The sequence below is a fragment of the Plasmodium gallinaceum genome, assembly GCF_900005855.1.
Source record: "Plasmodium gallinaceum strain 8A genome assembly, contig: PGAL8A_v1_10, whole genome shotgun sequence".
In the NCBI taxonomy this organism is placed as follows: Eukaryota; Apicomplexa; class Aconoidasida; order Haemosporida; family Plasmodiidae; genus Plasmodium; species Plasmodium gallinaceum.
Genome location: NW_021628239.1, coordinates 308,549 through 330,416, shown reverse-complemented (window position 1 = coordinate 330,416; position 21,868 = coordinate 308,549). Strand labels below are relative to the sequence as shown.

The 21,868-nt window shown below is 19.1% G+C and overlaps 7 protein-coding genes and 1 non-coding gene across 8 annotated transcripts; 3 read left to right on the top strand and 5 right to left on the bottom strand.

Moving 5' to 3' along the window:
• Positions 1-333: 333 nt before the first annotated feature.
• Positions 334-4,179, top strand: SF3B1 (splicing factor 3B subunit 1, putative; the record flags this gene model as incomplete). The annotated part of the gene is made up of 1 exon (XM_028671479.1): positions 334-4,179. The coding sequence occupies one exon, from the start codon at positions 334-336 to the stop codon at positions 4,177-4,179; it is 3,846 nt and encodes a 1,281-aa protein (XP_028528127.1).
• Positions 4,180-4,968: 789 nt separating this feature from the next.
• Positions 4,969-5,401, bottom strand: PGAL8A_00008200 (conserved protein, unknown function; the record flags this gene model as incomplete). The annotated part of the gene is made up of 2 exons (XM_028671478.1): positions 4,969-5,106; positions 5,213-5,401. The coding sequence occupies 2 exons, from the start codon at positions 5,399-5,401 to the stop codon at positions 4,969-4,971; spliced, it is 327 nt and encodes a 108-aa protein (XP_028528126.1).
• A 1,615-nt stretch (positions 5,402-7,016) lies between these two features.
• Positions 7,017-8,475, bottom strand: PGAL8A_00008100 (conserved Plasmodium protein, unknown function; the record flags this gene model as incomplete). The annotated part of the gene is made up of 2 exons (XM_028671476.1): positions 7,017-7,211; positions 7,369-8,475. The coding sequence occupies 2 exons, from the start codon at positions 8,473-8,475 to the stop codon at positions 7,017-7,019; spliced, it is 1,302 nt and encodes a 433-aa protein (XP_028528125.1).
• Positions 8,476-10,602: 2,127 nt separating this feature from the next.
• Positions 10,603-12,099, bottom strand: PRPF19 (pre-mRNA-processing factor 19, putative; the record flags this gene model as incomplete). Its single annotated transcript, XM_028671475.1, has 1 exon — positions 10,603-12,099. The coding sequence occupies one exon, from the start codon at positions 12,097-12,099 to the stop codon at positions 10,603-10,605; it is 1,497 nt and encodes a 498-aa protein (XP_028528124.1).
• Positions 12,100-13,485: 1,386 nt separating this feature from the next.
• Positions 13,486-14,219, bottom strand: PGAL8A_00007900 (activator of Hsp90 ATPase, putative; the record flags this gene model as incomplete). The annotated part of the gene is made up of 3 exons (XM_028671474.1): positions 13,486-13,574; positions 13,702-13,924; positions 14,109-14,219. The coding sequence occupies 3 exons, from the start codon at positions 14,217-14,219 to the stop codon at positions 13,486-13,488; spliced, it is 423 nt and encodes a 140-aa protein (XP_028528123.1).
• Positions 14,220-15,462: 1,243 nt separating this feature from the next.
• Positions 15,463-15,582, bottom strand: PGAL8A_00007800. Its single transcript, XR_003699189.1, has one exon. It is a non-coding gene; the product is annotated as a U4 spliceosomal RNA (small nuclear RNA).
• A 1,823-nt stretch (positions 15,583-17,405) lies between these two features.
• Positions 17,406-18,221, top strand: PGAL8A_00007700 (conserved Plasmodium protein, unknown function; the record flags this gene model as incomplete). The annotated part of the gene is made up of 1 exon (XM_028671473.1): positions 17,406-18,221. One exon carries the CDS (start codon positions 17,406-17,408, stop codon positions 18,219-18,221), a length of 816 nt encoding a protein of 271 aa, XP_028528122.1.
• Positions 18,222-19,362: 1,141 nt separating this feature from the next.
• On the top strand, positions 19,363-21,230 carry CCT7 (T-complex protein 1 subunit eta, putative; the record flags this gene model as incomplete). The annotated part of the gene is made up of 2 exons (XM_028671472.1): positions 19,363-19,377; positions 19,626-21,230. The coding sequence occupies 2 exons, from the start codon at positions 19,363-19,365 to the stop codon at positions 21,228-21,230; spliced, it is 1,620 nt and encodes a 539-aa protein (XP_028528121.1).
• Positions 21,231-21,868: the final 638 nt, after the last annotated feature.

The window sequence follows — 21,868 nt, the reverse complement described above, 5'->3', positions numbered from 1 at the left end:
ATATATTATATATATATGTTTCAATTTTAATATTCTTTTTTTTTTAAATTCAATGGATATTTTATATATATTTTTTTCAGTTCCTTAATTTGAAATTAAATATTTTTTTTTTTCTTAAACTAAATATTTAAAAAATACATAAGTATTAAAAATATAAAATTTCTTAATGCTAAATGTAAATGTCATTTAAAGAAAAGAGAAATAAAATAAAGTTATTGTGTGAAATTATACAAGAATAAACATATAAATCTAAAATAAAAAAATACCTAAATATATATATATATATATATATAATTTTTTTTTTTTATTTTTTTTTTTTTCTGGAACTTTATCATGGGAACAAATAGAAATGAATTTGATAGGAAGGATCTATATAAAAATTTAAATAATAATGTTGAAAAATTAAATGGAGGAGATATAGAATATGTAAAAGAAATAGATACTACATTAAATGATGACTATCCGGATAATTTCTTAAATAATGCTAATAAGAATAGAATAAATATAGATAAATTAAAAAATGAAATCATTGAAAATGATTTATTAAATAATGATATAAATGATATAAGTTTAGGTTTAGTAAAAGATAAAACAATTAAAAAAAGGGAAAATGAGTTTCAAAAAAAAAAGTATGATTATATATTGTCTCCAGAGAGAGTAGATCCATTTTCAGAAAAAAGTCCTTCTCCTGGTGAGAGAACATATACAGATATAATGTTAGAAATAAATAATGAGGGGAAAAAAAGCAAAATAATTAATAAAACAAGTACAAATGAAACAAAGAAAAGAAAAATGAAGTGGGATAATATAGGAAATGAATCTAATGAAATTAATGAAAATAAAAAAATTAATAATGAAATGAATAAGAATGAAGAAAAATATAAAATGAATGAGAATAGTAAAAAAGAAAGTGTAAAAACTAAATGGGATTATGTAGAGGAAGAAAATAATCTCAATTTTGGGAGCATACCAACACCAGCCCCTAATAAATGGGTTGATACCCCTTTTATATTAAATGAAGGTAATTTAAAAAAAAAAAAAGTATCAAGATGGGATAAAATTGGGAATTCAGAAAATGTAAGTAATGATTTAAAAACTCCAAAAATATCAATATTAGATACTAATAATAATGTAAATATCATAAATACTCCATTTGTGCCAAATAATACTAATATATATACTCCCTTAACACCTGGGATATCAACACTACAAACAGATACATTTATTAAAATGAAAATAAAAAATGAAATGGATATAAGAAATAGACCATTAACGGATGAAGATTTAAATGAATTATTACCTTCAGAAGGATATGAAATTGTAAAAGCACCAGAAGAATATGAAACAATAAGAAAAAACAAATTAAAAGCATTATTTAAAAATATAAATAATACTCCATTATTAAATAATAATAATAGTGTTTTATTAAATGAAAATGGTTTAAGTACAAATATAAATAATATGGAAATAAAGGAAAATAAAGAGAATGATTTATTAACAACACCATATAATATGCATAGCACTTTCATAAATACTCCGTTTTATGATATACCAACAGTAAATAATACTTTAAAAGATGAAGAAGCAAATTATCTTATGCAGAATAAGCAATTAGAAATAAACAATCCTCATTTATTAAACGAATTAAAATATATTCAATTAAAAAATGAGGATTATATATATTTTAATAAATTATTTCAAAATGTAAATGAGGAAGATTTATCTCAAGATGAATTAAAAGAGAGAAAATTCATGCTACTTTTATTAAAAATAAAAAATGGAACTCCTTCTATAAGAAGAACTGCTTTAAGAACTATAACTGAAAAGGCAAAAGAATTGGGGCCAAATACTTTATTCAATTTAATATTGCCATTAATGATGCAAAATACATTAGAAGATCAAGAGAGACATTTATTAGTAAAAGTTATTGACAGAATATTGTTTAAATTAGATGATTTGGTAAGACCATATGTCCACAAAATATTAGTTGTTATTGAACCTTTACTAATAGATGAAGATTATTATGCTAGAGTAGAAGGGAGAGAAATTATTAGTAATTTGGCAAAGGCAGCAGGATTAGCTACAATGATAGGAATTATGAGACCTGATATTGATCATCCTGATGAATATGTTAGAAACACAACAGCCAGGGCATTTGCTGTTGTTGCATCTGCACTTGGTATTCCATCGTTAATATTATTTTTAAAGGCAGTTTGTCAATCAAAAAAAAATTGGGAAGCTAGACATACAGGTATTAAAATCGTTCAACAAATAGCTATATTAATGGGATGTGCTGTCTTACCACACTTAAAACAATTAGTGAATATAATTGCTCATGGATTACATGATGAGCAACAAAAAGTTAGAACAATCACTGCTTTAGCATTGGCTGCTTTAGCTGAAGCTTCAGCCCCATATGGAATAGAAGCTTTTGATTCAGTACTTAGACCATTATGGAAAGGTATTACTGAATATAGAGGAAAGGTACTTGCTGCTTTTTTAAAAGCTATTGGTTTGATTATACCGTTAATGGATTCATATCATGCTAATTATTATACAAGAGAAGTTATGATCATTCTTATTAATGAATTTAGTTCACCGGATGAAGAAATGAAAAAAATTGTCTTAAAATGTGTTAAACAATGTATACAAACAGAAGGAATAGAAAAAGATTATATTAATCAAGAAATTGTTAACCCCTTTTTTGAAAAATTTTGGGTTATGAGAAATTGTAATGATAAAAAAAATTTTACTTTAATTGTAGAAACCACTGTTGAAATTGCTAACAAAATTGGTGGTTCTGTTGTTATTTCTAGAATAGTTGACGATTTAAAAGATCCATCTGAACAATATAGAAAAATGGTTATGCAAACTATTCAAAATATTATTAATAATTTAGGGGTTGATGATATAGATCAAAAATTAGAAGAACAATTAATTGATGGAATTCTTTATGCTTTTCAAGAACAAGTATCTGATGACTACTATGTTTTATTAAATGCATTTGACGTTATAGTTAATAAACTACAATTAAGAATGAAACCATATTTACCACAAATTGCTGGTATAATTAGGTGGAGATTGAACACTCCATTACCCAAAATTAGACAACAAAGTGCAGACCTTATATCAAGAATTGCTATGTTAATAAAAATTTGTGATGAGCAGCAAATGTTAGGTCATTTAGCTTTATATTTATATGAATATTTAGGGGAAGAATATCCAGAAGTTTTAGGTAATATTATTAGAGCCCTTAAATCTATTGTTGTAGTTTTAGGTGTACAGAATATGACACCTCCAATAAAAGATTTATTACCAAGAATCACTCCCATATTAAAGAATAGACATGAAAAGGTACAAGAAAATGTAATTGATTTAATTGGAATTATTGCAGATAAAGGAGGTGACTTAGTTTCCCCCAAGGAATGGGATAGAATTTGTTTTGACTTAATTGAATTATTAAAATCTAATAAAAAATTAATTAGGAGAGCAACAATTCAAACCTTTGGTTATATAGCACGTACTATTGGACCATTTGAAGTTTTAACAGTTTTATTAAACAATTTAAGAGTTCAAGAAAGGCAATTAAGAGTTTGTACTACAGTAGCAATAGCAATAGTAGCAGATACATGTTTACCTTATTCTGTACTTGCAGCATTGATGAATGAATATAGAACACAAGATCTCAATGTTCAAAATGGTGTATTAAAAGCGTTATCTTTTATGTTTGAATATATTGGAGAGATAGCAAAAGATTATGTATATTCAGTTGTATCATTATTAGAACATGCGTTAATTGATAGAGATTTAGTTCACAGACAAATAGCCACATGGGCATGTAAGCATTTAGCTTTAGGTTGTTTTGGTTTAAATCGCGAAGATGCATTAATACATTTATTAAATTATGTATGGCCAAATATCTTTGAAACTTCACCACATCTTATTCAAGCAGTAATCGATTCAATAGATGGATTTAGAGTTGCATTAGGTCCTGCTATTATTTTTCAATATTTAATTCAAGGTTTATTTCATCCATCAAGAAAAGTTAGAGAAATTTATTGGAGAATTTATAACAATGTTTATATAGGTCATCAAGATAGTTTAGTCCCAATTTATCCACCATTTGAAAAACTAAATGACAGTAATTTTTCAAGAGATGAATTAAAATACACATTATAGTTGTCAGGGCATATGTCATATATATATATATATATATATATAAAATGAGATATTATGTTAATGAAAATAATAATTATTATAAGAACCTTATAAATAATACATATTTTTAATGAAAAAAATTGTGACATAATATGAAACATATTAAAGGAATACTTTTAAGGAATTTAAGATGTTGAATAGTTGGAAACATAAAAAAGAAGGAAACATTAAAAAGGACATTTAAATAAAAACATTAAACGTGGAGAAAATTTATATAAAATGTTGCATTGTAAAAAATTTTTTTTTTTTATATTTTTTTTTGTATATATGTATATATACACTTATTTAACATAAGTTTGGACACATGAGAAAAAATTTTTTAATGTGTTTTATTTTTCAATGATTTTTAATTTACAATTACAATACATATTTTAATCAAATTAAAATTACAATTATCAGTGTCAGAAGTATATGTATTCCTTTTTCTAAAATTAACTTTTGGTTTATTTTATATTATCTTTTTTTTTTTTTTTATTGAATGTTATTTCATTTATTTGAAACATTTATATTTAAGAATTTTTTTTTTTTTTTTTTTTATTTTTAAATAAAAACATTTTTGAAAGTGTATTACTAAAAATATTAGATTTTTTTTTATTTTTTTTAATATTTTAAAGAAAAAAAAATATTTTATCTAATTATATTTTTACTTTATAATTTTTTTTTTTAATTTCTATTTGTTAAACATAAAAAGAAACACATTAAAAATTAAAAATTTTTTACAAAAAACTTAATTCTACATAAAATTTTCTTCTAGTCTTGGAATTCAACGCGATGTGATTTTAAATTTTCAAATCTTCCTCTATATTGATTGTTTCTATTTTTACTTAACGGAGATAAACATTTTTTAGGTGGATCATATCCTTCTATTTTTAAAGGTGGAATTTTTACCTATAATAAATGAAAAGATAAAAAATTTTATCAATATATATTAAAATATATGTATATATATATATAATTATGAATATTTTTGTGTGAATAAATATTTTATACACACTTGTCCCTTGTCCCAAATTAATGTTCCTTTTTTTATTGCTTTTATATATTTTTTTCGTATAGGTAATCTATTATAAAATTGCTGTAAAATTGACACTGAATTTAAGTGACTTTTATATCTTTTAAGAACCAAAAAATTTGAACAATTGCATATTGCCGTGTTGAATTTAAATAACTTTAATTTTATCATAATTTAAATTAAAAATATATATATATATATATATACATATATACTAAGCAAGAAACACAAGGCATATAATTCATAAATTTTTGAATATTTATTTAAAAATAAGGAAATTTTGTTTATACTAGTTTTTATATCACAATATTGATTTTGCTAAAAGTTTGATATTTTTTTATTATAAATAATTTAATAAATCCAATTTATGATAAACATTTATAGGTTTCTGTAAAAAAACTTTTTATTTCCAAACATATTAAAAAAAAAAAAAAAAAAAAAAAACGTAAGTACATGTATACTTTTATAATATTTTTATCTTAGTATTTTTTTAAATTTAATACAAAATTTTTATAAAAAATATTTTTTAAATAAGTTATTTTTTACTATTTTTTTATCTTTTAATGATTTAAGTAAAAAAAAAAAAAAAAAGAATATTGAGCAATTCTTTAATAAAAACATTAGAATTAATCATCAAGAAAAATTATAGTATTTATCTTTAAGAATTTGCCATTATTTTATTTTATTTGTAATAATAAAAAAAAAAAATTTTATAAAATTTTTACACATTTATTTTTATTGTTTAGGGATCACTAATAAAGCCTTTTTATAATTCTCATAATTACAAATTTTATACATTTTAGTTAAGTTATATGTATAAATAAAGTACTATATATTTAAAAATATAAAAAAACTCATTATAGAAGTCTATATATTTATTCTAATAGTTAAATTACTCTATATTAAAAGATAAAAAAAATAATTTATGGCCACATAACTTTTAAATTATCAGTATATATTAAATGAGATTTGCCTATATAACTTTAGATAGATAATAATCTATTTTTATATTTTCATAATGATCCTAATAATTAAAAAGCAGCATTCATTTATTAGTTTTTTAAAAGATTAAATAAAGTGAAAATTAACAAAACATTTAATCAAAAATAAAAGGAATATAGGTATACTATGGTCATACAAAATGAATTATAATGAAAAGAGTGAATTATAAGATATTCTTTTTAATAGTTATAATGTTTCTCTGATAATATTTTTATGTATTTTCATTTTATTTTTAATGGGTAAATAATTAACAACTATTGTCCACTATTTTTTTTTTTTTTTTAATATATTTATTTATAACTAATAAAATTAAAAAGGTACGAAATTAATAATTTTACGAAACATTTAATTTACTAAAAATTTTTGTTAAAAATAAAATTATAAAAAAATACGTTTTTCAAAATAAATACAAAAAAATTAGAATATCCATAGTTAAAATTTTTAAAATTAATTTATTCTTTCTATGTACATATAAACATTTATATTATACAAAAATTATGAAATATATAAATGAATATACTATTTTTTCTACAAAATAATACAAATTTTATATTAAGTACAAACTTGCCGTACTGTGATATAAATCATTTTTAAAAAATATATGTTAATTCTAATATTTTTATATTTTATTTTAGTGAAAGCATAAATAGTTTGAAAATTATAATCTATTCTTTTAAAAATAATCATGGTAGAATTTATATACAAAATAATGAATGTTTTGGTTTTTTTTTTTTTTTTTTTTTTTTTTTTTTCTACCATGTTTATATTGAATTGTCTAAATTTTTTATAAAGCGTTTCTAGTTTCTATTTTACATTGATTTTTATAAATTTTTGATTTTAATTTTAATATATGTAATTTTTTTTCAAGAGCTGTTATTTTCTTTTTGTTTAACATTGCCTCATTAAACAATTGCGCATATACTGTAACTAAATGCTTTCTTATATCATCTTCATCATTTAGGCCTGGCTTCCTTAGATGCTACAAAGGAAAATATATATGGAAATTATTTTGTTTTATTTTTATTAATAATCTCATTAAATAGAACTTCATATATTTTGAGTTAATTAGTAAATAGTTCATTGCAAGTGGTTAAATGGATAATGATATATAAAATTTATTTTTTTTTTTAATTTACCGGTGGTACCAGGTTGTGTATCCAAAATTTATTATCAGGATTTTCGTATTTTTTATTAAATTTTGATGATAAATGTTCAACCCTAAATTTTGCATCTTCACATTTATTTTTTAAACTATTTAACAATTCTGAAATTTGGCCTTGATGATCAAAATTGCCTTCGAAAACACTTTTTTCATTCTGTGTTTTTTCTGAATAACAATTTTCGTTAGACTTAACTATATCATCTTTTAAATAATTTGTATTTTTATCAGAATGATAACTGTAATAATATTCAGGGGGTATATTTTGATAAATTGATGAATAGGGATTATTTAATTCAGAGTTGTAATAAAGAAACTGTGGATTTTTAGGTATTTCTTTTTTTAAATATGAATATTTTATATTTAAAGAATCTGAAATATTTTTTTCACCGTATCTTAAAATATTTATTCTATCTTCTATATCATATTGTTCTAAAGAAAAAATATTCGAATAATATGATAATAATCCCTTTTTTATATCATCTATATTAACTTTAATTTCCCCAATTCGAGATGGATATGAAATTAACTTGGATTCAGAGCATTTCTCTATATTTCCAGATAAATAATTTCTAGGGATATCTTCATTTGTATCTATGTTACTTTCACATTTGTTGTAATAATTATGGTTTATATTTTTATTATTGTTGTAGTTATTATATTGACAACATTGATTTATATTGTCATACATCCCTGTATATTCCCTTTGTATGGAATAAGAATTTCTTGACTCTGGTGGCAATATAGGAATAAAATTTTGTACATCAACCTTGAACAATTCTTTTTGCATTTCTTTCATTTTTTGAGAACTTATCAGTATATTTTTTAGCATTTCATTTTGAAACGATATTTCTTTCTCCATTTTTAGTTTATTTTCATAATTTTTTTTTTTTTTATCAAGATATATGGAGTACTCTTTATTTTTTAATAAACTTTTATTAGGAAGAAATTCCTCATTTGAGCTATCAATAAATTCTGTTTGATAAAATTCCTGAATTTCATCAGCATTACAAATTTCATAGCTACTTTCAAAATTTTTATTTTGATTTTTTTTTTTTTCCCTTAAAATTTCTGAACCATTCATATCATTTTTGTCATTTTTAAAATTTTCATATTCATAAGATGATTTAATGGAATTTGTCGCTTCATTTATGTTAAATGTGTTAAAAGAAGGAATTTTTGTAAAAGAGCTGTTTATTACTTTTGGGTTTTCTTTTTCAAAGTACGTTTCCTATCAAAAAAAAAATAAATATATTATTGTTATTTTTATTTAATTTCTTAATTTATATATATGCTTATATAAATATTATAAAAGTTTATAATATACTGTGAATAAATATTATGTTATGTTATAAACATATGAAGATATTTATGAATATAAATAATTTTATAACGAATAAATAGCAAATTTCTAAATTAAATTTAAATTAAAAACAAAAAGTAATTACACGCACGCACAATCACAAAGGGGAAAAAAAATAGACAAACATAGAAATATAAAAAAATATTATATAAATCAAAGAAAATAATCTTTATATATAATCAAGAAAAATATCAAAAATTATTATAGGACTTTATCGAAAAATACATAATTTGAATATAATAATTATATAATAACAATATGAACAATACATATACTTTTTTTTTTTTAGATGCAAAGAATATAAGATATATTTAGTGCAATAAAAACATTGAATATAACGTTACCCTCATGTCTTTATTATACTGGTTCAACAAATTTAGATAGTGAAATAATTTATGAGTTTTATTTTATTTACAGCACAAAATAGCACAATCTTCAGATATATTTTATACATACCTCCCTAAAAAAAAAAAAAAAAGTCCAAAAGTATATCAAAGAAATAATTAAATTTTCACGAGAAAATTTTAAACATTATTGAGAATTATAGACAAAAATGTAAAATATTTTTATTATTATCTCTTTTTTAATTTTCATATAATATTACTAAAAATGTATGTATATATATACATGAGAAGAAAAAGAAACCATAGCTTAGTTTTTTCTTAATTCATCTAAATTTTAACATTAAATAATTATAAATATTTACCTTATTAAAAACCTAAATACAATGTATTTAATTTTACATGCCACTTTTTTTTTCATTAAATTCAGAATATATTTTTATTTTTTAGATTATGTTATATTTATTACAAATTTGATTATTAAAATTTTACTTAATTGTTTTATCTATGCTAGACTTTAACAACAATTGTAAAATGTAGAAACATAAATAATATAAAAAATATATTTTTTTCTTTTTTTTCTAAATTTATACTTTTATGTTTCGTTAAAAATAGAATAAAAAAATTTAATTTAATTTAATAAAAGAAAAAAACAAAAAATTTTAAATTTATTAAAGGAAAAATAAATGTCTTCATTGTTGCACACATAAAAAAAAATATATATATTTATATAAAATATTCAGATTATTATCAATTAAGAACTGTTCTATAATATATATTAAATACTAAATACACCAAAATTAAATAACACTTTTATATAAATTTTTTATAAAAACAAAAAAAAAAATATTTATATACACATGAATTAAAAAAAAAATTAAAAAAATTTCTATAATTTAAAATTGTGTTTAATATTATATTTAAAATTTACACTGAAATGCCAATATATTATAAGATTTTAAATTTTCCATAAATAATAAAAAAATACAATGGTACAATTATTTTTCATTTGGTTCCATTTTTTTTTTCTATGTTCATAATTTTTGGTCTCTATGTCATTTATAATTTTCATTTATTTCTGTAACTTAAAATATATATTTATATAAATTTAAATTCATAATTTTTTATTTTGAATATAATTAAAAAAAAAAATAATTTATTTCAAAAATTTAATAAAATTAAATTAATATATATATATATATATAAACTTAAGTATAATTTTATAAGATAATGATATAATTTAAATGAAAATAAAATTAAAAAGAGTTTCATATTTCATAATAATGGGAAGCAATAAAAATTAGATCAAAAAAAAAAAAAAAAAAAAAAAAAGGAAAATATGAGAATAATATTGTAAGTTTAAAATAACGAAAATACAAAAACGCATAACATGATGGTATAAAATAATGAAAAAAAATGAGACATATGTAAAGTAAAAAGTTGATATTACAAAATTAGAATTAAAAATGTATATATATATATATATATATGAAATTAACAAACAAATTTAATTCCATAATTTAATGGTTTTATCCATTGAGCTTGATAATAAATAGGAAGTTCTACTACCAAAACAGGTTTGTGTAACAGCATCAGTATGAGACATAAGAGTTTTAATTAATGTAACTTCATTTTTTGTTTCAAAGTTATAAATTTGTATATCATTTCCTATAGAAACGGACAAATATTTTCCTGAATAGTCAAATGTAATGTGTTTTGGAGTATGTTCTAATTCTAATGTTTGAAAACTAAGAGCTTTTCTTAAATCCCATAATTTTACCGTGTTATCCTTAGAACATGAAGCTAAGTAATATCCATTTTCACTAAATGAAATACATTCTACTGCTTTTGTGTGTCCTGTTAAAGATGCTTTGTATTCTTGACTTTTTATATCGTATATATGAATATTTGAATCATCCGATGCAACTCCTAGCATCATTCCATCTGGATGAATAGATACATTTTTAAAAGAACTTGGATTATTTTTACAAATTTTAATAGTTTTCGATGTTTCCAAATCATGTAAAATCCATGTATTATCCTTAGATGAACTTATAAAACAATTTTCTAAAGGATGCAAAGATAATGATGTTATATTATCTTTATGTTTTTTTATTAAATGAGAAGTAACATATTCGTTAGTATCAGAATCTCCTTTCCAGATTCTGATAGTTTTATCATTAGATCCAGAAATGCATATAAAATTTGATGGGTGAGATACAATTGAATTAATTTTTTTTAAATGTCCTTGTAGTTTTGATAAAATTTTATTATCAGATAAAGAGACATAATATATATTTCCATCTTTTCCTCCAGAAAAAAAATTATGGTTTGAATGATCATCATAATAATTATATTTATATTTGTTAATATCCAAAGATAAGCATGTTACCCCTGCTACTACTGAGGAATGTATATTAAATTCATTTGAATTTTTAAATTCTTTCCAAAGGTCAACTGAACAAACATTTTCAATTTTTCTTTTTTTTCTTTTCATTAATAAATTTTTTGCAGTGGTTTGCATTTCATTTAGTAAATCATCAGTTATTCCTATTTCAAATTCATTTATATCATTTCCACTTTTTAATTGAAAAATCTGATTTCTTAAATTATCTATTTCTTCTTTATAACTATTTTTTTCTTTTAGTAATTTTGCAATAACCCTTGTAGCTGCATCATATTGATATAAGCTATGGCTAAGTTGATTTCTAATATCATTAACATGCGTTCTTAAACTGAACATTTCAGATATTATGGAATCCCATTCAGTTTGAAAAATTGATAGTAAACCTGGTATACTACTTGCACTAATTGGTCTTGGTTTAACTATTTTTTCATTTTTTATTGGATATAAATCTTGTAGAGTTAACAGTTCTCCACTTACTGGACATATACCATAATTTATTATATGTTTTTCAATTAACCTTTTTTCAAATATATAACCAGTTTTACTTACAACAGGTTCTTCTGGTGTTTGTCCACTTATAGTGCATAATATTGACATTTTTTTTCTTGTATGTTTTCTTTTTTTTTTTTTTTTTCTTTATTATTTAAAATATTCTAATTTATATTATACATATATATTATTAAAAAAAATTCACATATATATATATATATAGATGAAAAAATATGTTTTTTTACTATTTACTCCCCTATTTTATTAATAATTCCGTCGTTTTATTTACTTTATATATCTTTATACTAGCTTTCATTTATATTATATTTTTATCTGTTTATTTTTTTGTATTTTTTCTTCTATTTTTATATTCAATATAATTTATGTACAAAAAAAATTTATTAATTTTTTTTTTCTAATTTATTATTATGAAAACATAAAAACTAAAGTTTTATGTTTTTTTTTCCCCCTTTTGAAATATCATATACAATATCATGAAATGTTAAGTATATTTGATTTATTTATATTCTTAAAAGAAAAAAATTTTCAATTTTAATGGACTTCTTTTTTTTTTTTTTTTTTTTACATAACGCTTAAATTTAATTTTTCTCTTTTTTTTATTAATTAAAAATCAAACATATATTATATCAATAGTTTAAAAAACTATAGTAATGGATTCAAAACAAAATATAAAAAAAAAAAAAAAGAAAAATAGAAATTTAAAAAAACCTATTTTTTTTTTTTTTTTTAACGTAAATGGATAAATTGCTATTTGAAGAAATATATATTTTTTTTGAAGTTACTTTTTAAAGATGATTTTAAGATATTCATTATTACTTTCCATTTATCCTTTTTTTTTTTTTAAGATTATAATATATAAATTCAAAACGTAATGCAGATTTAAGTTATCATTGTAAAAAAGTTATAAAAATATTTAATTTTTTCCTTCACAAATTAAAAAAAAAAAAAAAAAATCATTGATAAAATTATGTTGTAAATTTTTTATAATAGTAGATAATATATGTATTTCATGTATTTTTTTGCCTTATTATTTATATATGATTATGTAAATATAGATATTATTGGTGAAATATACTAAGTGTTGACAAATAATCGAAATTAAAAAGTGCAGAGACGGTAGATTAGTTATGAAATGTATCATCTATAATATTGCTACATAGAGTAGGAATTTCTATTTTTTTTACAAGCAAACTATTTTTATATTATAATTAAAACATTATGTATAACATTTTTTTTTTTCCTAATTTTTTTACAATTTTTTTTTTCTTTAAAATTATTAAAGAATTTTCATACCTTTAACTAAATAAAATTAAACATTTGGTTAAGCATATATAAGGAAAAGAAAAAAAAACGTGTTTAAAAAGAATTCTTATAAAAAAAATACTTATTTGAGTTCTGTTTATATTCTTTTTTTAAAGGAAATATTTCAAAATAAATGAAATATACATCTTATAAAATTAAGTTTTTTAATTTTTATTTTTTTTTTGGATATCCTAGAATTATTTCTATATTACGTAAAAAATTTTCAGTCCATCCATATTTGCATCTTTCTAAAACTCCTCCTATAAATAAAAATTATTGTTTACAATAATGGGTAAATGACAAAAAATAAATAACTTTAAAAAAATTTTTAAGTTAAATTTTATTAATTTTTATTTATTAAAGATAATGCAACAATATAATAATAACCTTCATTGTATTTGTTAGTTAAAGGAATATTTTCATGTTTCAATTTTAGTAAAGTATGATTTTCTTTAATATTTATAAATTCTAATGTTACAATACTATAATCACTATCTTTCCAATCACAAAATTTCCACTTTTGAACTATTTTTTGAGGTTTCTGAATTTCAACAAATTCTCCATATATACTTCCTGAAAATAAGGTAAACTTCCCTCCAACTTTTAATTCCTACTTAATTTTATAAATTATATCAAAAATATTTATATTTTTTAATATATTTAAATGAAAAATAAACTATTTTCTTAAAATAAAAAATATGTGAAATTATAAAAAAAAAAAAAAAAAAGAATAAAATATAACTTAAATTATGCAATCAAATATTTCTTTTTCTTTCTATTCATTTTTATATAACCACTTCAGCTAAAGATCCTCTAGATAATCTAGTTAATGTAGAAGGATCTACAAATATATTAAATAATACTTCTGAAGGAACATAATATTCTTCTTGAATTTCAAAATTCATTTCAAAAAAAAAAAAATAAAAAAAATTATACTAAAAATATGTTTTTTAGAGAGAAAAAAAAAAAAAAAAAGTAAAAGAAATTATACAGATGTAAATATGTTTATGTTAATAAATGTATTTAAATTCTTTTTTACTATAATAAAAAACATTTATCTCCAATTATTTAAAGTATAAATAATTGTATGTAAAAAAAAAAAAAAAAAAATGTTATTCTTTTATTAATATGAAATGTTTACTTGTGATATATGTTCTGCTCATAATTAAAAATATTTAACTTTTTTTTTTAAATTTTTTATATACTTTATGAAAAAAAAAAAAAATGTAAGTATTCTACTAATTTTTCATTTTAAATAATTTTTCTTAAGTTCTTAAATTTTAAGTTTAATAACTTTATCTTTCTTTTTTTCTTAAACTAAACACCAATTACAATTTAAAAGACATTTCTTTTTATTTATTAAAACTAAATTATTTCGTCTGTTTATCGTATAAAACAAACATTATCCTTTATTAAATTAGTAGAAAATTTGACAATAATACATAGTTTTAAACTTATAAATGACTTTAATAGAAAAAAAGAATAGAGGTATTTTTTACAAAATAATTTTAATACAAATGTTCATGATTTTGAATGAACTTTTATATATGGAAACAAATGAAGCAATTAAAAACTACCTTTTTAATATATTTTTTTATAAAATGAATATTATTATGATAAGAAAAAATAAAGTTTAATACAATTTTTTTAATCACAACTTTCCCCATTTAAATTATTCGAAATATTTAAAAACATTATTTATTAAAAATATAAAATTTCAAATTTTACTAAATTATCCATTAATTACAAAAAAATATATATATATATATATTTTTTATTTATAAATTCCTTTTCCTTTTACCTCTTCCCCTTTTCTTTGTTTTAAATTTGAAAATACTTTTTATAAGTTAAAAATTACATGAAAAAAATATAAACTTTTATTGTTCTAATGGAAAAAAATTAAAAAAAAAAAAAAAACCAAGAATTTTCTCCCAAAAAAAGAGAAAAAAATAAGAAGATTTAAGAAAAAAAAAAAATATATATTATTATATTTTAATTTATATAAAAAAAAAAAATATCATTAGAAATTTTTATTAATTCTATATATGATTAATAAAATATATTTAGAAATAATATTATACTTATAAATAAATTAAAAATGTAAATTAATTGATATATTTAAAATTATTTGCCTTTAAAAAAAGGCTACAAAAATTGCTCTCTGCTTTTTCAAGCATTGAGACGGGAATTGGAGTAGTTTTCAACTAGCAATAATCGCGTATCCGTTAGTCGTCATTTACAGCGATAATGCCCCTCCCGCAAGGATACTTAACATAATAATTTTTTTTAATTATGTACTTTTTTCAATATTGGAAGTGTACCTATATAAATTTATTGAAATCTCTTTACTTTTTCCTCACATTTTTTTACAAAAAAAAATGATATAATTTTTTTTAAATTAATTTTTTATTTATATATTTTTAAATTAAAATATATAAAAAAAAAAAAAAAAATTATATTTATATTATTTTAAAAAAATTATTATATTTTTTTTATTTACTTTTTTAATAAATTATTTTGTGTATATTTTTTTTAAGAAAAGTTTTTTATCTTATTTATTTTAATGGTTTTTTTAATTATTTAATCATATTATTAATTTTACACCTACTTTTATGTTTTCACTTCTTTAATATATTAATGCATTATTTTTTTATTTCACTATTTTGTTCAATAAAATATAACTGTTATTTTATTTTCCATTTTGTTAATATTTGAGCTTTCTTCATTTAATTATAATTTTATGTAAATAAAAATAGAGTCTTAATATAACAGTTATTTCTATTTTATTTTTTAGAATACGTTTATATTCTGAAATATATATATGTTTTTTTAATTAATTATAATTATTTCCTTATATTGATTTAGTGCAAATTTCTTTATTGTATTATTCTTTTTTGTACTTTTTTTTTTGACTAATGCTGCACACAGTTGCTTAAATTTAAAAAAAAAAAAATAAAATATAAAAGTATTAAATTTCTTTCCATATATTTTCAATAAACTTTTAATTGATATGGAATAGTAATAGATATATATATATATAATTATATATATAATTATATATATTTTAAAGACATATTGTTGTAGTAATTTCACCATTAGCACATTATTCATTTATGAAGAATACCTTCTAATTATTACATTAGAAATGCTCTTTTTAGTTCTTAGATAACTTCTAAATTTCATTAATAAAAAAGAAAAAAGCAAAAGATCTTTTTTTCTTATTTTTAATTATTTTATTTTTTTCTAAATGATCTAATTATAAATTTTTTAAACTAAAAATGATATAATAATTTACTAAACCTTTTAAAAAAAAATAGAACAGCTTTTACGTTGTATAAATGTTATGCAATTCCTTTCTATTTTTTTTTTTTTTTTTTTTTTTTTTTTNGATTGAAACAATTAAAACACTAAATAAATAAAAATGTTAAAATTCAAAAAAAAAAAAAAGTTATATAAAAATTATTATGAAATATGCCATATTTTTAAATGATATGATATTTTTTAACATCAATATTTTATTAAAAAATGTTATCATTTGTTTTTCAATAAAAAAAAAAAAAAAAAAAAAAAAAAATACGAAAATAATAGGTCCCTACAGTATTTCTAAAGTTTTTATTTCACATTTTCATCTGTTTTTTTTTTTTTTTTTTTTTTTATTGAAAAACAAATGATAACATTTTTTAATAAAATATTGATGTTAAAAAATATCATATCATTTAAAAATATGGCATATTTCATAATAATTTTTATATAACTTTTTTTTTTTTTTGAATTTTAACATTTTTATTTATTTAGTGTTTTAATTGTTTCAATCCTGATAAGTGACAAGTATTTTTTACTTTTTATTTATTTCTACATCCTAATTTTATAAATTGAATTATATAAGTATTTATATTCTTATGATTATATTTTTTTTCATAATTACAATTAAAATTATTTGTTACATATAATATTGCTGAAGGTTTAATTTTATTTTTCATTTTTATAACTTCATTGTATTTATATAAAATTTTAATAAAGACTTTATATAATCAAAAATTATAAAAGTGTTTTGTTTTATTGTAATTCATATTTTTTTAATCTTTTATAATATGTCAGAATATATAGCTTCATTTTTAGCTAACTTTGAATTGTTAATTTGTCATACAAACTGCTGTAGTAAACAAAAGTTTAAATTTAAAAATTATAATTTTTGTGGATTTGATATTTTACTAAATAATAAATCAGAAAAAGTATTAAATAAAACAAATAAAGTAAATAATTTTATAAATATTTATAAATCTAAAAAAGGTTATAATGTTTCTAAATATTATATGGATGGGTGTATTAAAAAAAAAGATGTAATATTTAATTTAGAAGGTAGCAATTTAAATGAAAATAATAATTGTAACATTTTTATGAATAACAGAGATAATGATGAATTAAATACAGTTATAGATTTAGATAATGAGATACTTATAGGAAACTTTCAATTTGATTATTGTAACGGTTATGACAAACCTTTATCAAATAACGAAGAACATTTTATAAATTGTAATAAAAATAATTTAGAAATACACAAAATGGATAAAAATACAGGTAAAGCAATTGAAAGATTAAAAAGTAATATAAATGATATATATAAAACACCAATTAATAATAGATCTCTAAATACAAAAAAAAATACTGATCAAATTTATAATTTTGTGATTTCAAAAAAAAATACAAAAAAAACAAATACAATATTAAATGATAAATTTACAAATGATAAGGAAAATATATTTTCAAATTCTACTATATCTACAAAAAATAAACCTCCATTATCTCACCCAGATAGTTCATATAAAGATATAGCTTCTGACACTTCGTCTGAATTTTTTTCAGTAATTAGCAATATTAAACCTCATATGAGATTTGAGAATGATTGAAAATTATAAAGAAACTTAAATATTATTTAATATAAAAATTATAGATTATTACTAAGTGAAAAATATGAAAAATTAAAACAAAAATATTAAACTAGGAAAAAAAAAAATAAATAGTTCCCTTACCTTATACAGATATAATTTTATTTATATTCTTTAATAACCTAACATTCTAATATAAAAAAGATAAAAAAAAAAAAAAAAAATTTTTAATTTATATCCCTTCGTTAAAATTTTTTATTGTTTTAATTTTTTTTTTTTTTTTTGTATATTTTTTTTTATAATTTAGTTGTAAGTCTTTTTTCTAAATTAATATTATTAAATTTTATATAATGGGTGTAAATAATTATTATTTAAAATACTTTAATGTTTCTTTTTTTTTTTTTGTTGTTATTTACTTTTTCAATGGCATTTTATTTTTTTTTTTTTTCAACCTTTTTAAGCATATAAACTTTTAATTGTTTGATAAATATATTTTTTAAGTGTGTGTTTAATATATATAATTCAAAAAAAAAAAAACAAGTATTTTTTTTATTAAATAATCTTTATTATTCTTTTTCTTTTGTTATATTTTCATCAAAAATAATGTGAATACCCATTATTCATAAAGTATTTTTTTCGTATACAATTTAAAAATTAAAATATAATTAATTATGAAGTATTTTTCTAATTTTATGTATTTTAAATTATAATATTTAATTTTTGGAGGTAAAATGTAAATTAAAAAAAATAAAGTAAAAATATAGATGCACAATGAAAAATCTTAAAGCACATTAACAAAAAATAAATACATCAGTCAAAATTTTTTAATGACTTAATTTATTCTTTTTTTTTTAATTTCTTTATATATATATATATATATTTTTTTTTCTTTTTTTTTTTTATTTCAAAATACAAAAAACAATAAAATATTATTTGGTTTTGTTTCATTTTTTTTTTTATTTAATAAAAAGAAATGATATAAAAAAAAAAAATTTTAAATTTATATATAAATATATTCAAATATATTCTTAAATTTACATTCTTTTTTTTAAAATAAGAAAAGTGATAAACTACTTTATACTAAGTGAAAAATAAACGTAAATATATTCTTTTTTTTTTTTTTTTTTTTTGTAAAATATAGATTATCAGAATATACTTCAAAATGAGTCATTTAATGGTATAATATTTATCTTTAAAAAGAAAACAAATAAATAAGGAAAATTAATTATTAAGAAATTTATGTATATATGTTTTTTACTATTTTCATTTAATTAGTTTAGAATATTTCTTATTTAACTTATTATTTTGTTAATTATTTCTGTGTATATGATCTTTTATATATATATATTTTATTAAATATAACGCATTTTATTTGCATATTATTAAATATATTTTTTTTTTATATATATATATGTTTTTTTATAGTCATTACCAATAGTTTTGTTAAAAGAAGGCACAGATAAATCACAAGGAAAAAGTCAAATAATTAGAAATATTAATGCATGTCAAATAATAGTTGATATTGTAAAAACAACTTTAGGACCTAGAGGAATGGACAAATTGATCTATACAGATAAAGAAGTAACAATAACAAACGATGGGGCTACAGTTATGAATTTATTAAACATAACTCATCCTGCTGCTTCAATTTTAGTTGATATTGCAAAATCACAAGATGATGAAGTTGGAGATGGTACTACTTCAGTAGTAATAGTCGCTGGAGAACTATTAAATGAAGCAAAGGGTTTATTAAATGATGGAATAGAACCTAATATGATAATAGATGGATTTAGAAATGCATGTAATGTTGCTATAAATAAATTGAATGAATTAAGCTTAAATTTTTCTAGTAAAAATGAAGAAGAAAAAAGAAATATTTTATTAAAATGTGCACAAACAGCTTTAAATTCTAAATTGGTATCTAATCATAAAGCTTTTTTTGCTGAATTAGTTGTTAATGCTGCTTATAAATTAGGAGATAATCTAGATAAATCAAATATAGGTATCAAAAAAGTAACAGGAGGATCATGTTTGGATACTCAATTAATATATGGTGTAGCTTTTAAAAAAACATTTTCTTATGCAGGTTTTGAACAACAACCCAAAAAGTTTAACAATCCAAAAATTTTATTATTAAATGTAGAATTAGAATTAAAAGCAGAAAAAGAAAATGCAGAAGTCAGAATTGAAAATCCAAATGAGTATAATTCAATTGTTCAAGCAGAATGGGATATTATATTTAAAAAATTAAATTTAATAAAAGATAGTGGTGCTAATATTGTTTTATCAAAACTTCCAATAGGAGATATCGCTACACAATTTTTTGCTGACCACAACATTTTTTGTGCAGGTAGAGTGGAAGATGCAGATTTAAAAAGAACTGCTAATGCTACAGGTGCTGTTATCCAAACCTCTTTATTTAATTTAAATGAAAATATTTTAGGAAATTGTGGAATATTTGAAGAAGTACAAATTGGTAATGAGAGATATAATATATTTAAAGAATGTTTAAAAACTAAATCAGTGACAATAATATTAAGAGGTGGAGCTAAACAATTTATTGAAGAAGTCGAAAGATCAATTAATGATGCAATTATGATAGTATTAAGATGTATGAGTAATTCTGAAATTGTACCAGGTGCAGGGTCTATCGAAATGCAATTATCAAAATATTTAAGAATATATAGTAGATCTATATGTAATAAAGAACAAATAGTTTTATATTCCTTTGCAAAAGCATTAGAATCCATTCCAAGACACTTATCACATAATGCTGGTTATGATTCTACAGATATTTTAAATAAACTAAGAAAAAAACATTCTGAAGGAACAAATGATATATGGTATGGCGTTGACTGTTTAGAGGGAGATATAATTAATGCTTATGAGCATTGCATATTTGAAGTTACTAAAATTAAAAGAAATGTAATATATAGTGCTACAGAAGCAGCTTGCTTAATTTTATCTATTGATGAAACTATTAAAAATCCTAGTAGTTCTGAAAAAGCACCTAGAAATCCATATGCATAAAAAGAAATTAAATAATAATAAACAAGAAAGAAAGAAAAAAAAAAAAAAAAAAAAAAAAAAAAAATACAAAATTATTATATTTTATTTTATATTATTAAAATAATTTGAATTCTTTATAAAAAATTCATTCAAAATATATAATTAATTTTATTTTTATATAATTCAAATAATACAAGAATTTAAAAAAAAAAAAAAAAAAAAAACTTAAATTGTTAATACAAATTCACTTAGTTATACTTGTAATTATAATATTTTCTTTACAAATGCAATAACAAACTTTATTATGTAGTTGATACTAATGCATCAAATTTTATAAAATAAAAAAAAAATTATGGATAATAAATCTAAATATTAAATAATTCATATTAATCATATAAGCCTTTACTATTATGTACATGTATGTCTAATTTTTATATTTATATATATTTACATATTTTATTTATTTATTTTTTTTTTATGAACATTTTATTAACATATTAAGCATTTATTTCCATTGTTTTTTTGAAAAAGAAAAAAGAAAAAAAAAAAAAAAAAAAACATTATTTTTCATTTTTTTTTTTTTTTTTTTTTTTTTTTTTAAATATTTTTATTTTTTTTTTTTTAATTTTTTTTTTTAAAAAATTAAAATTTTATTTTTT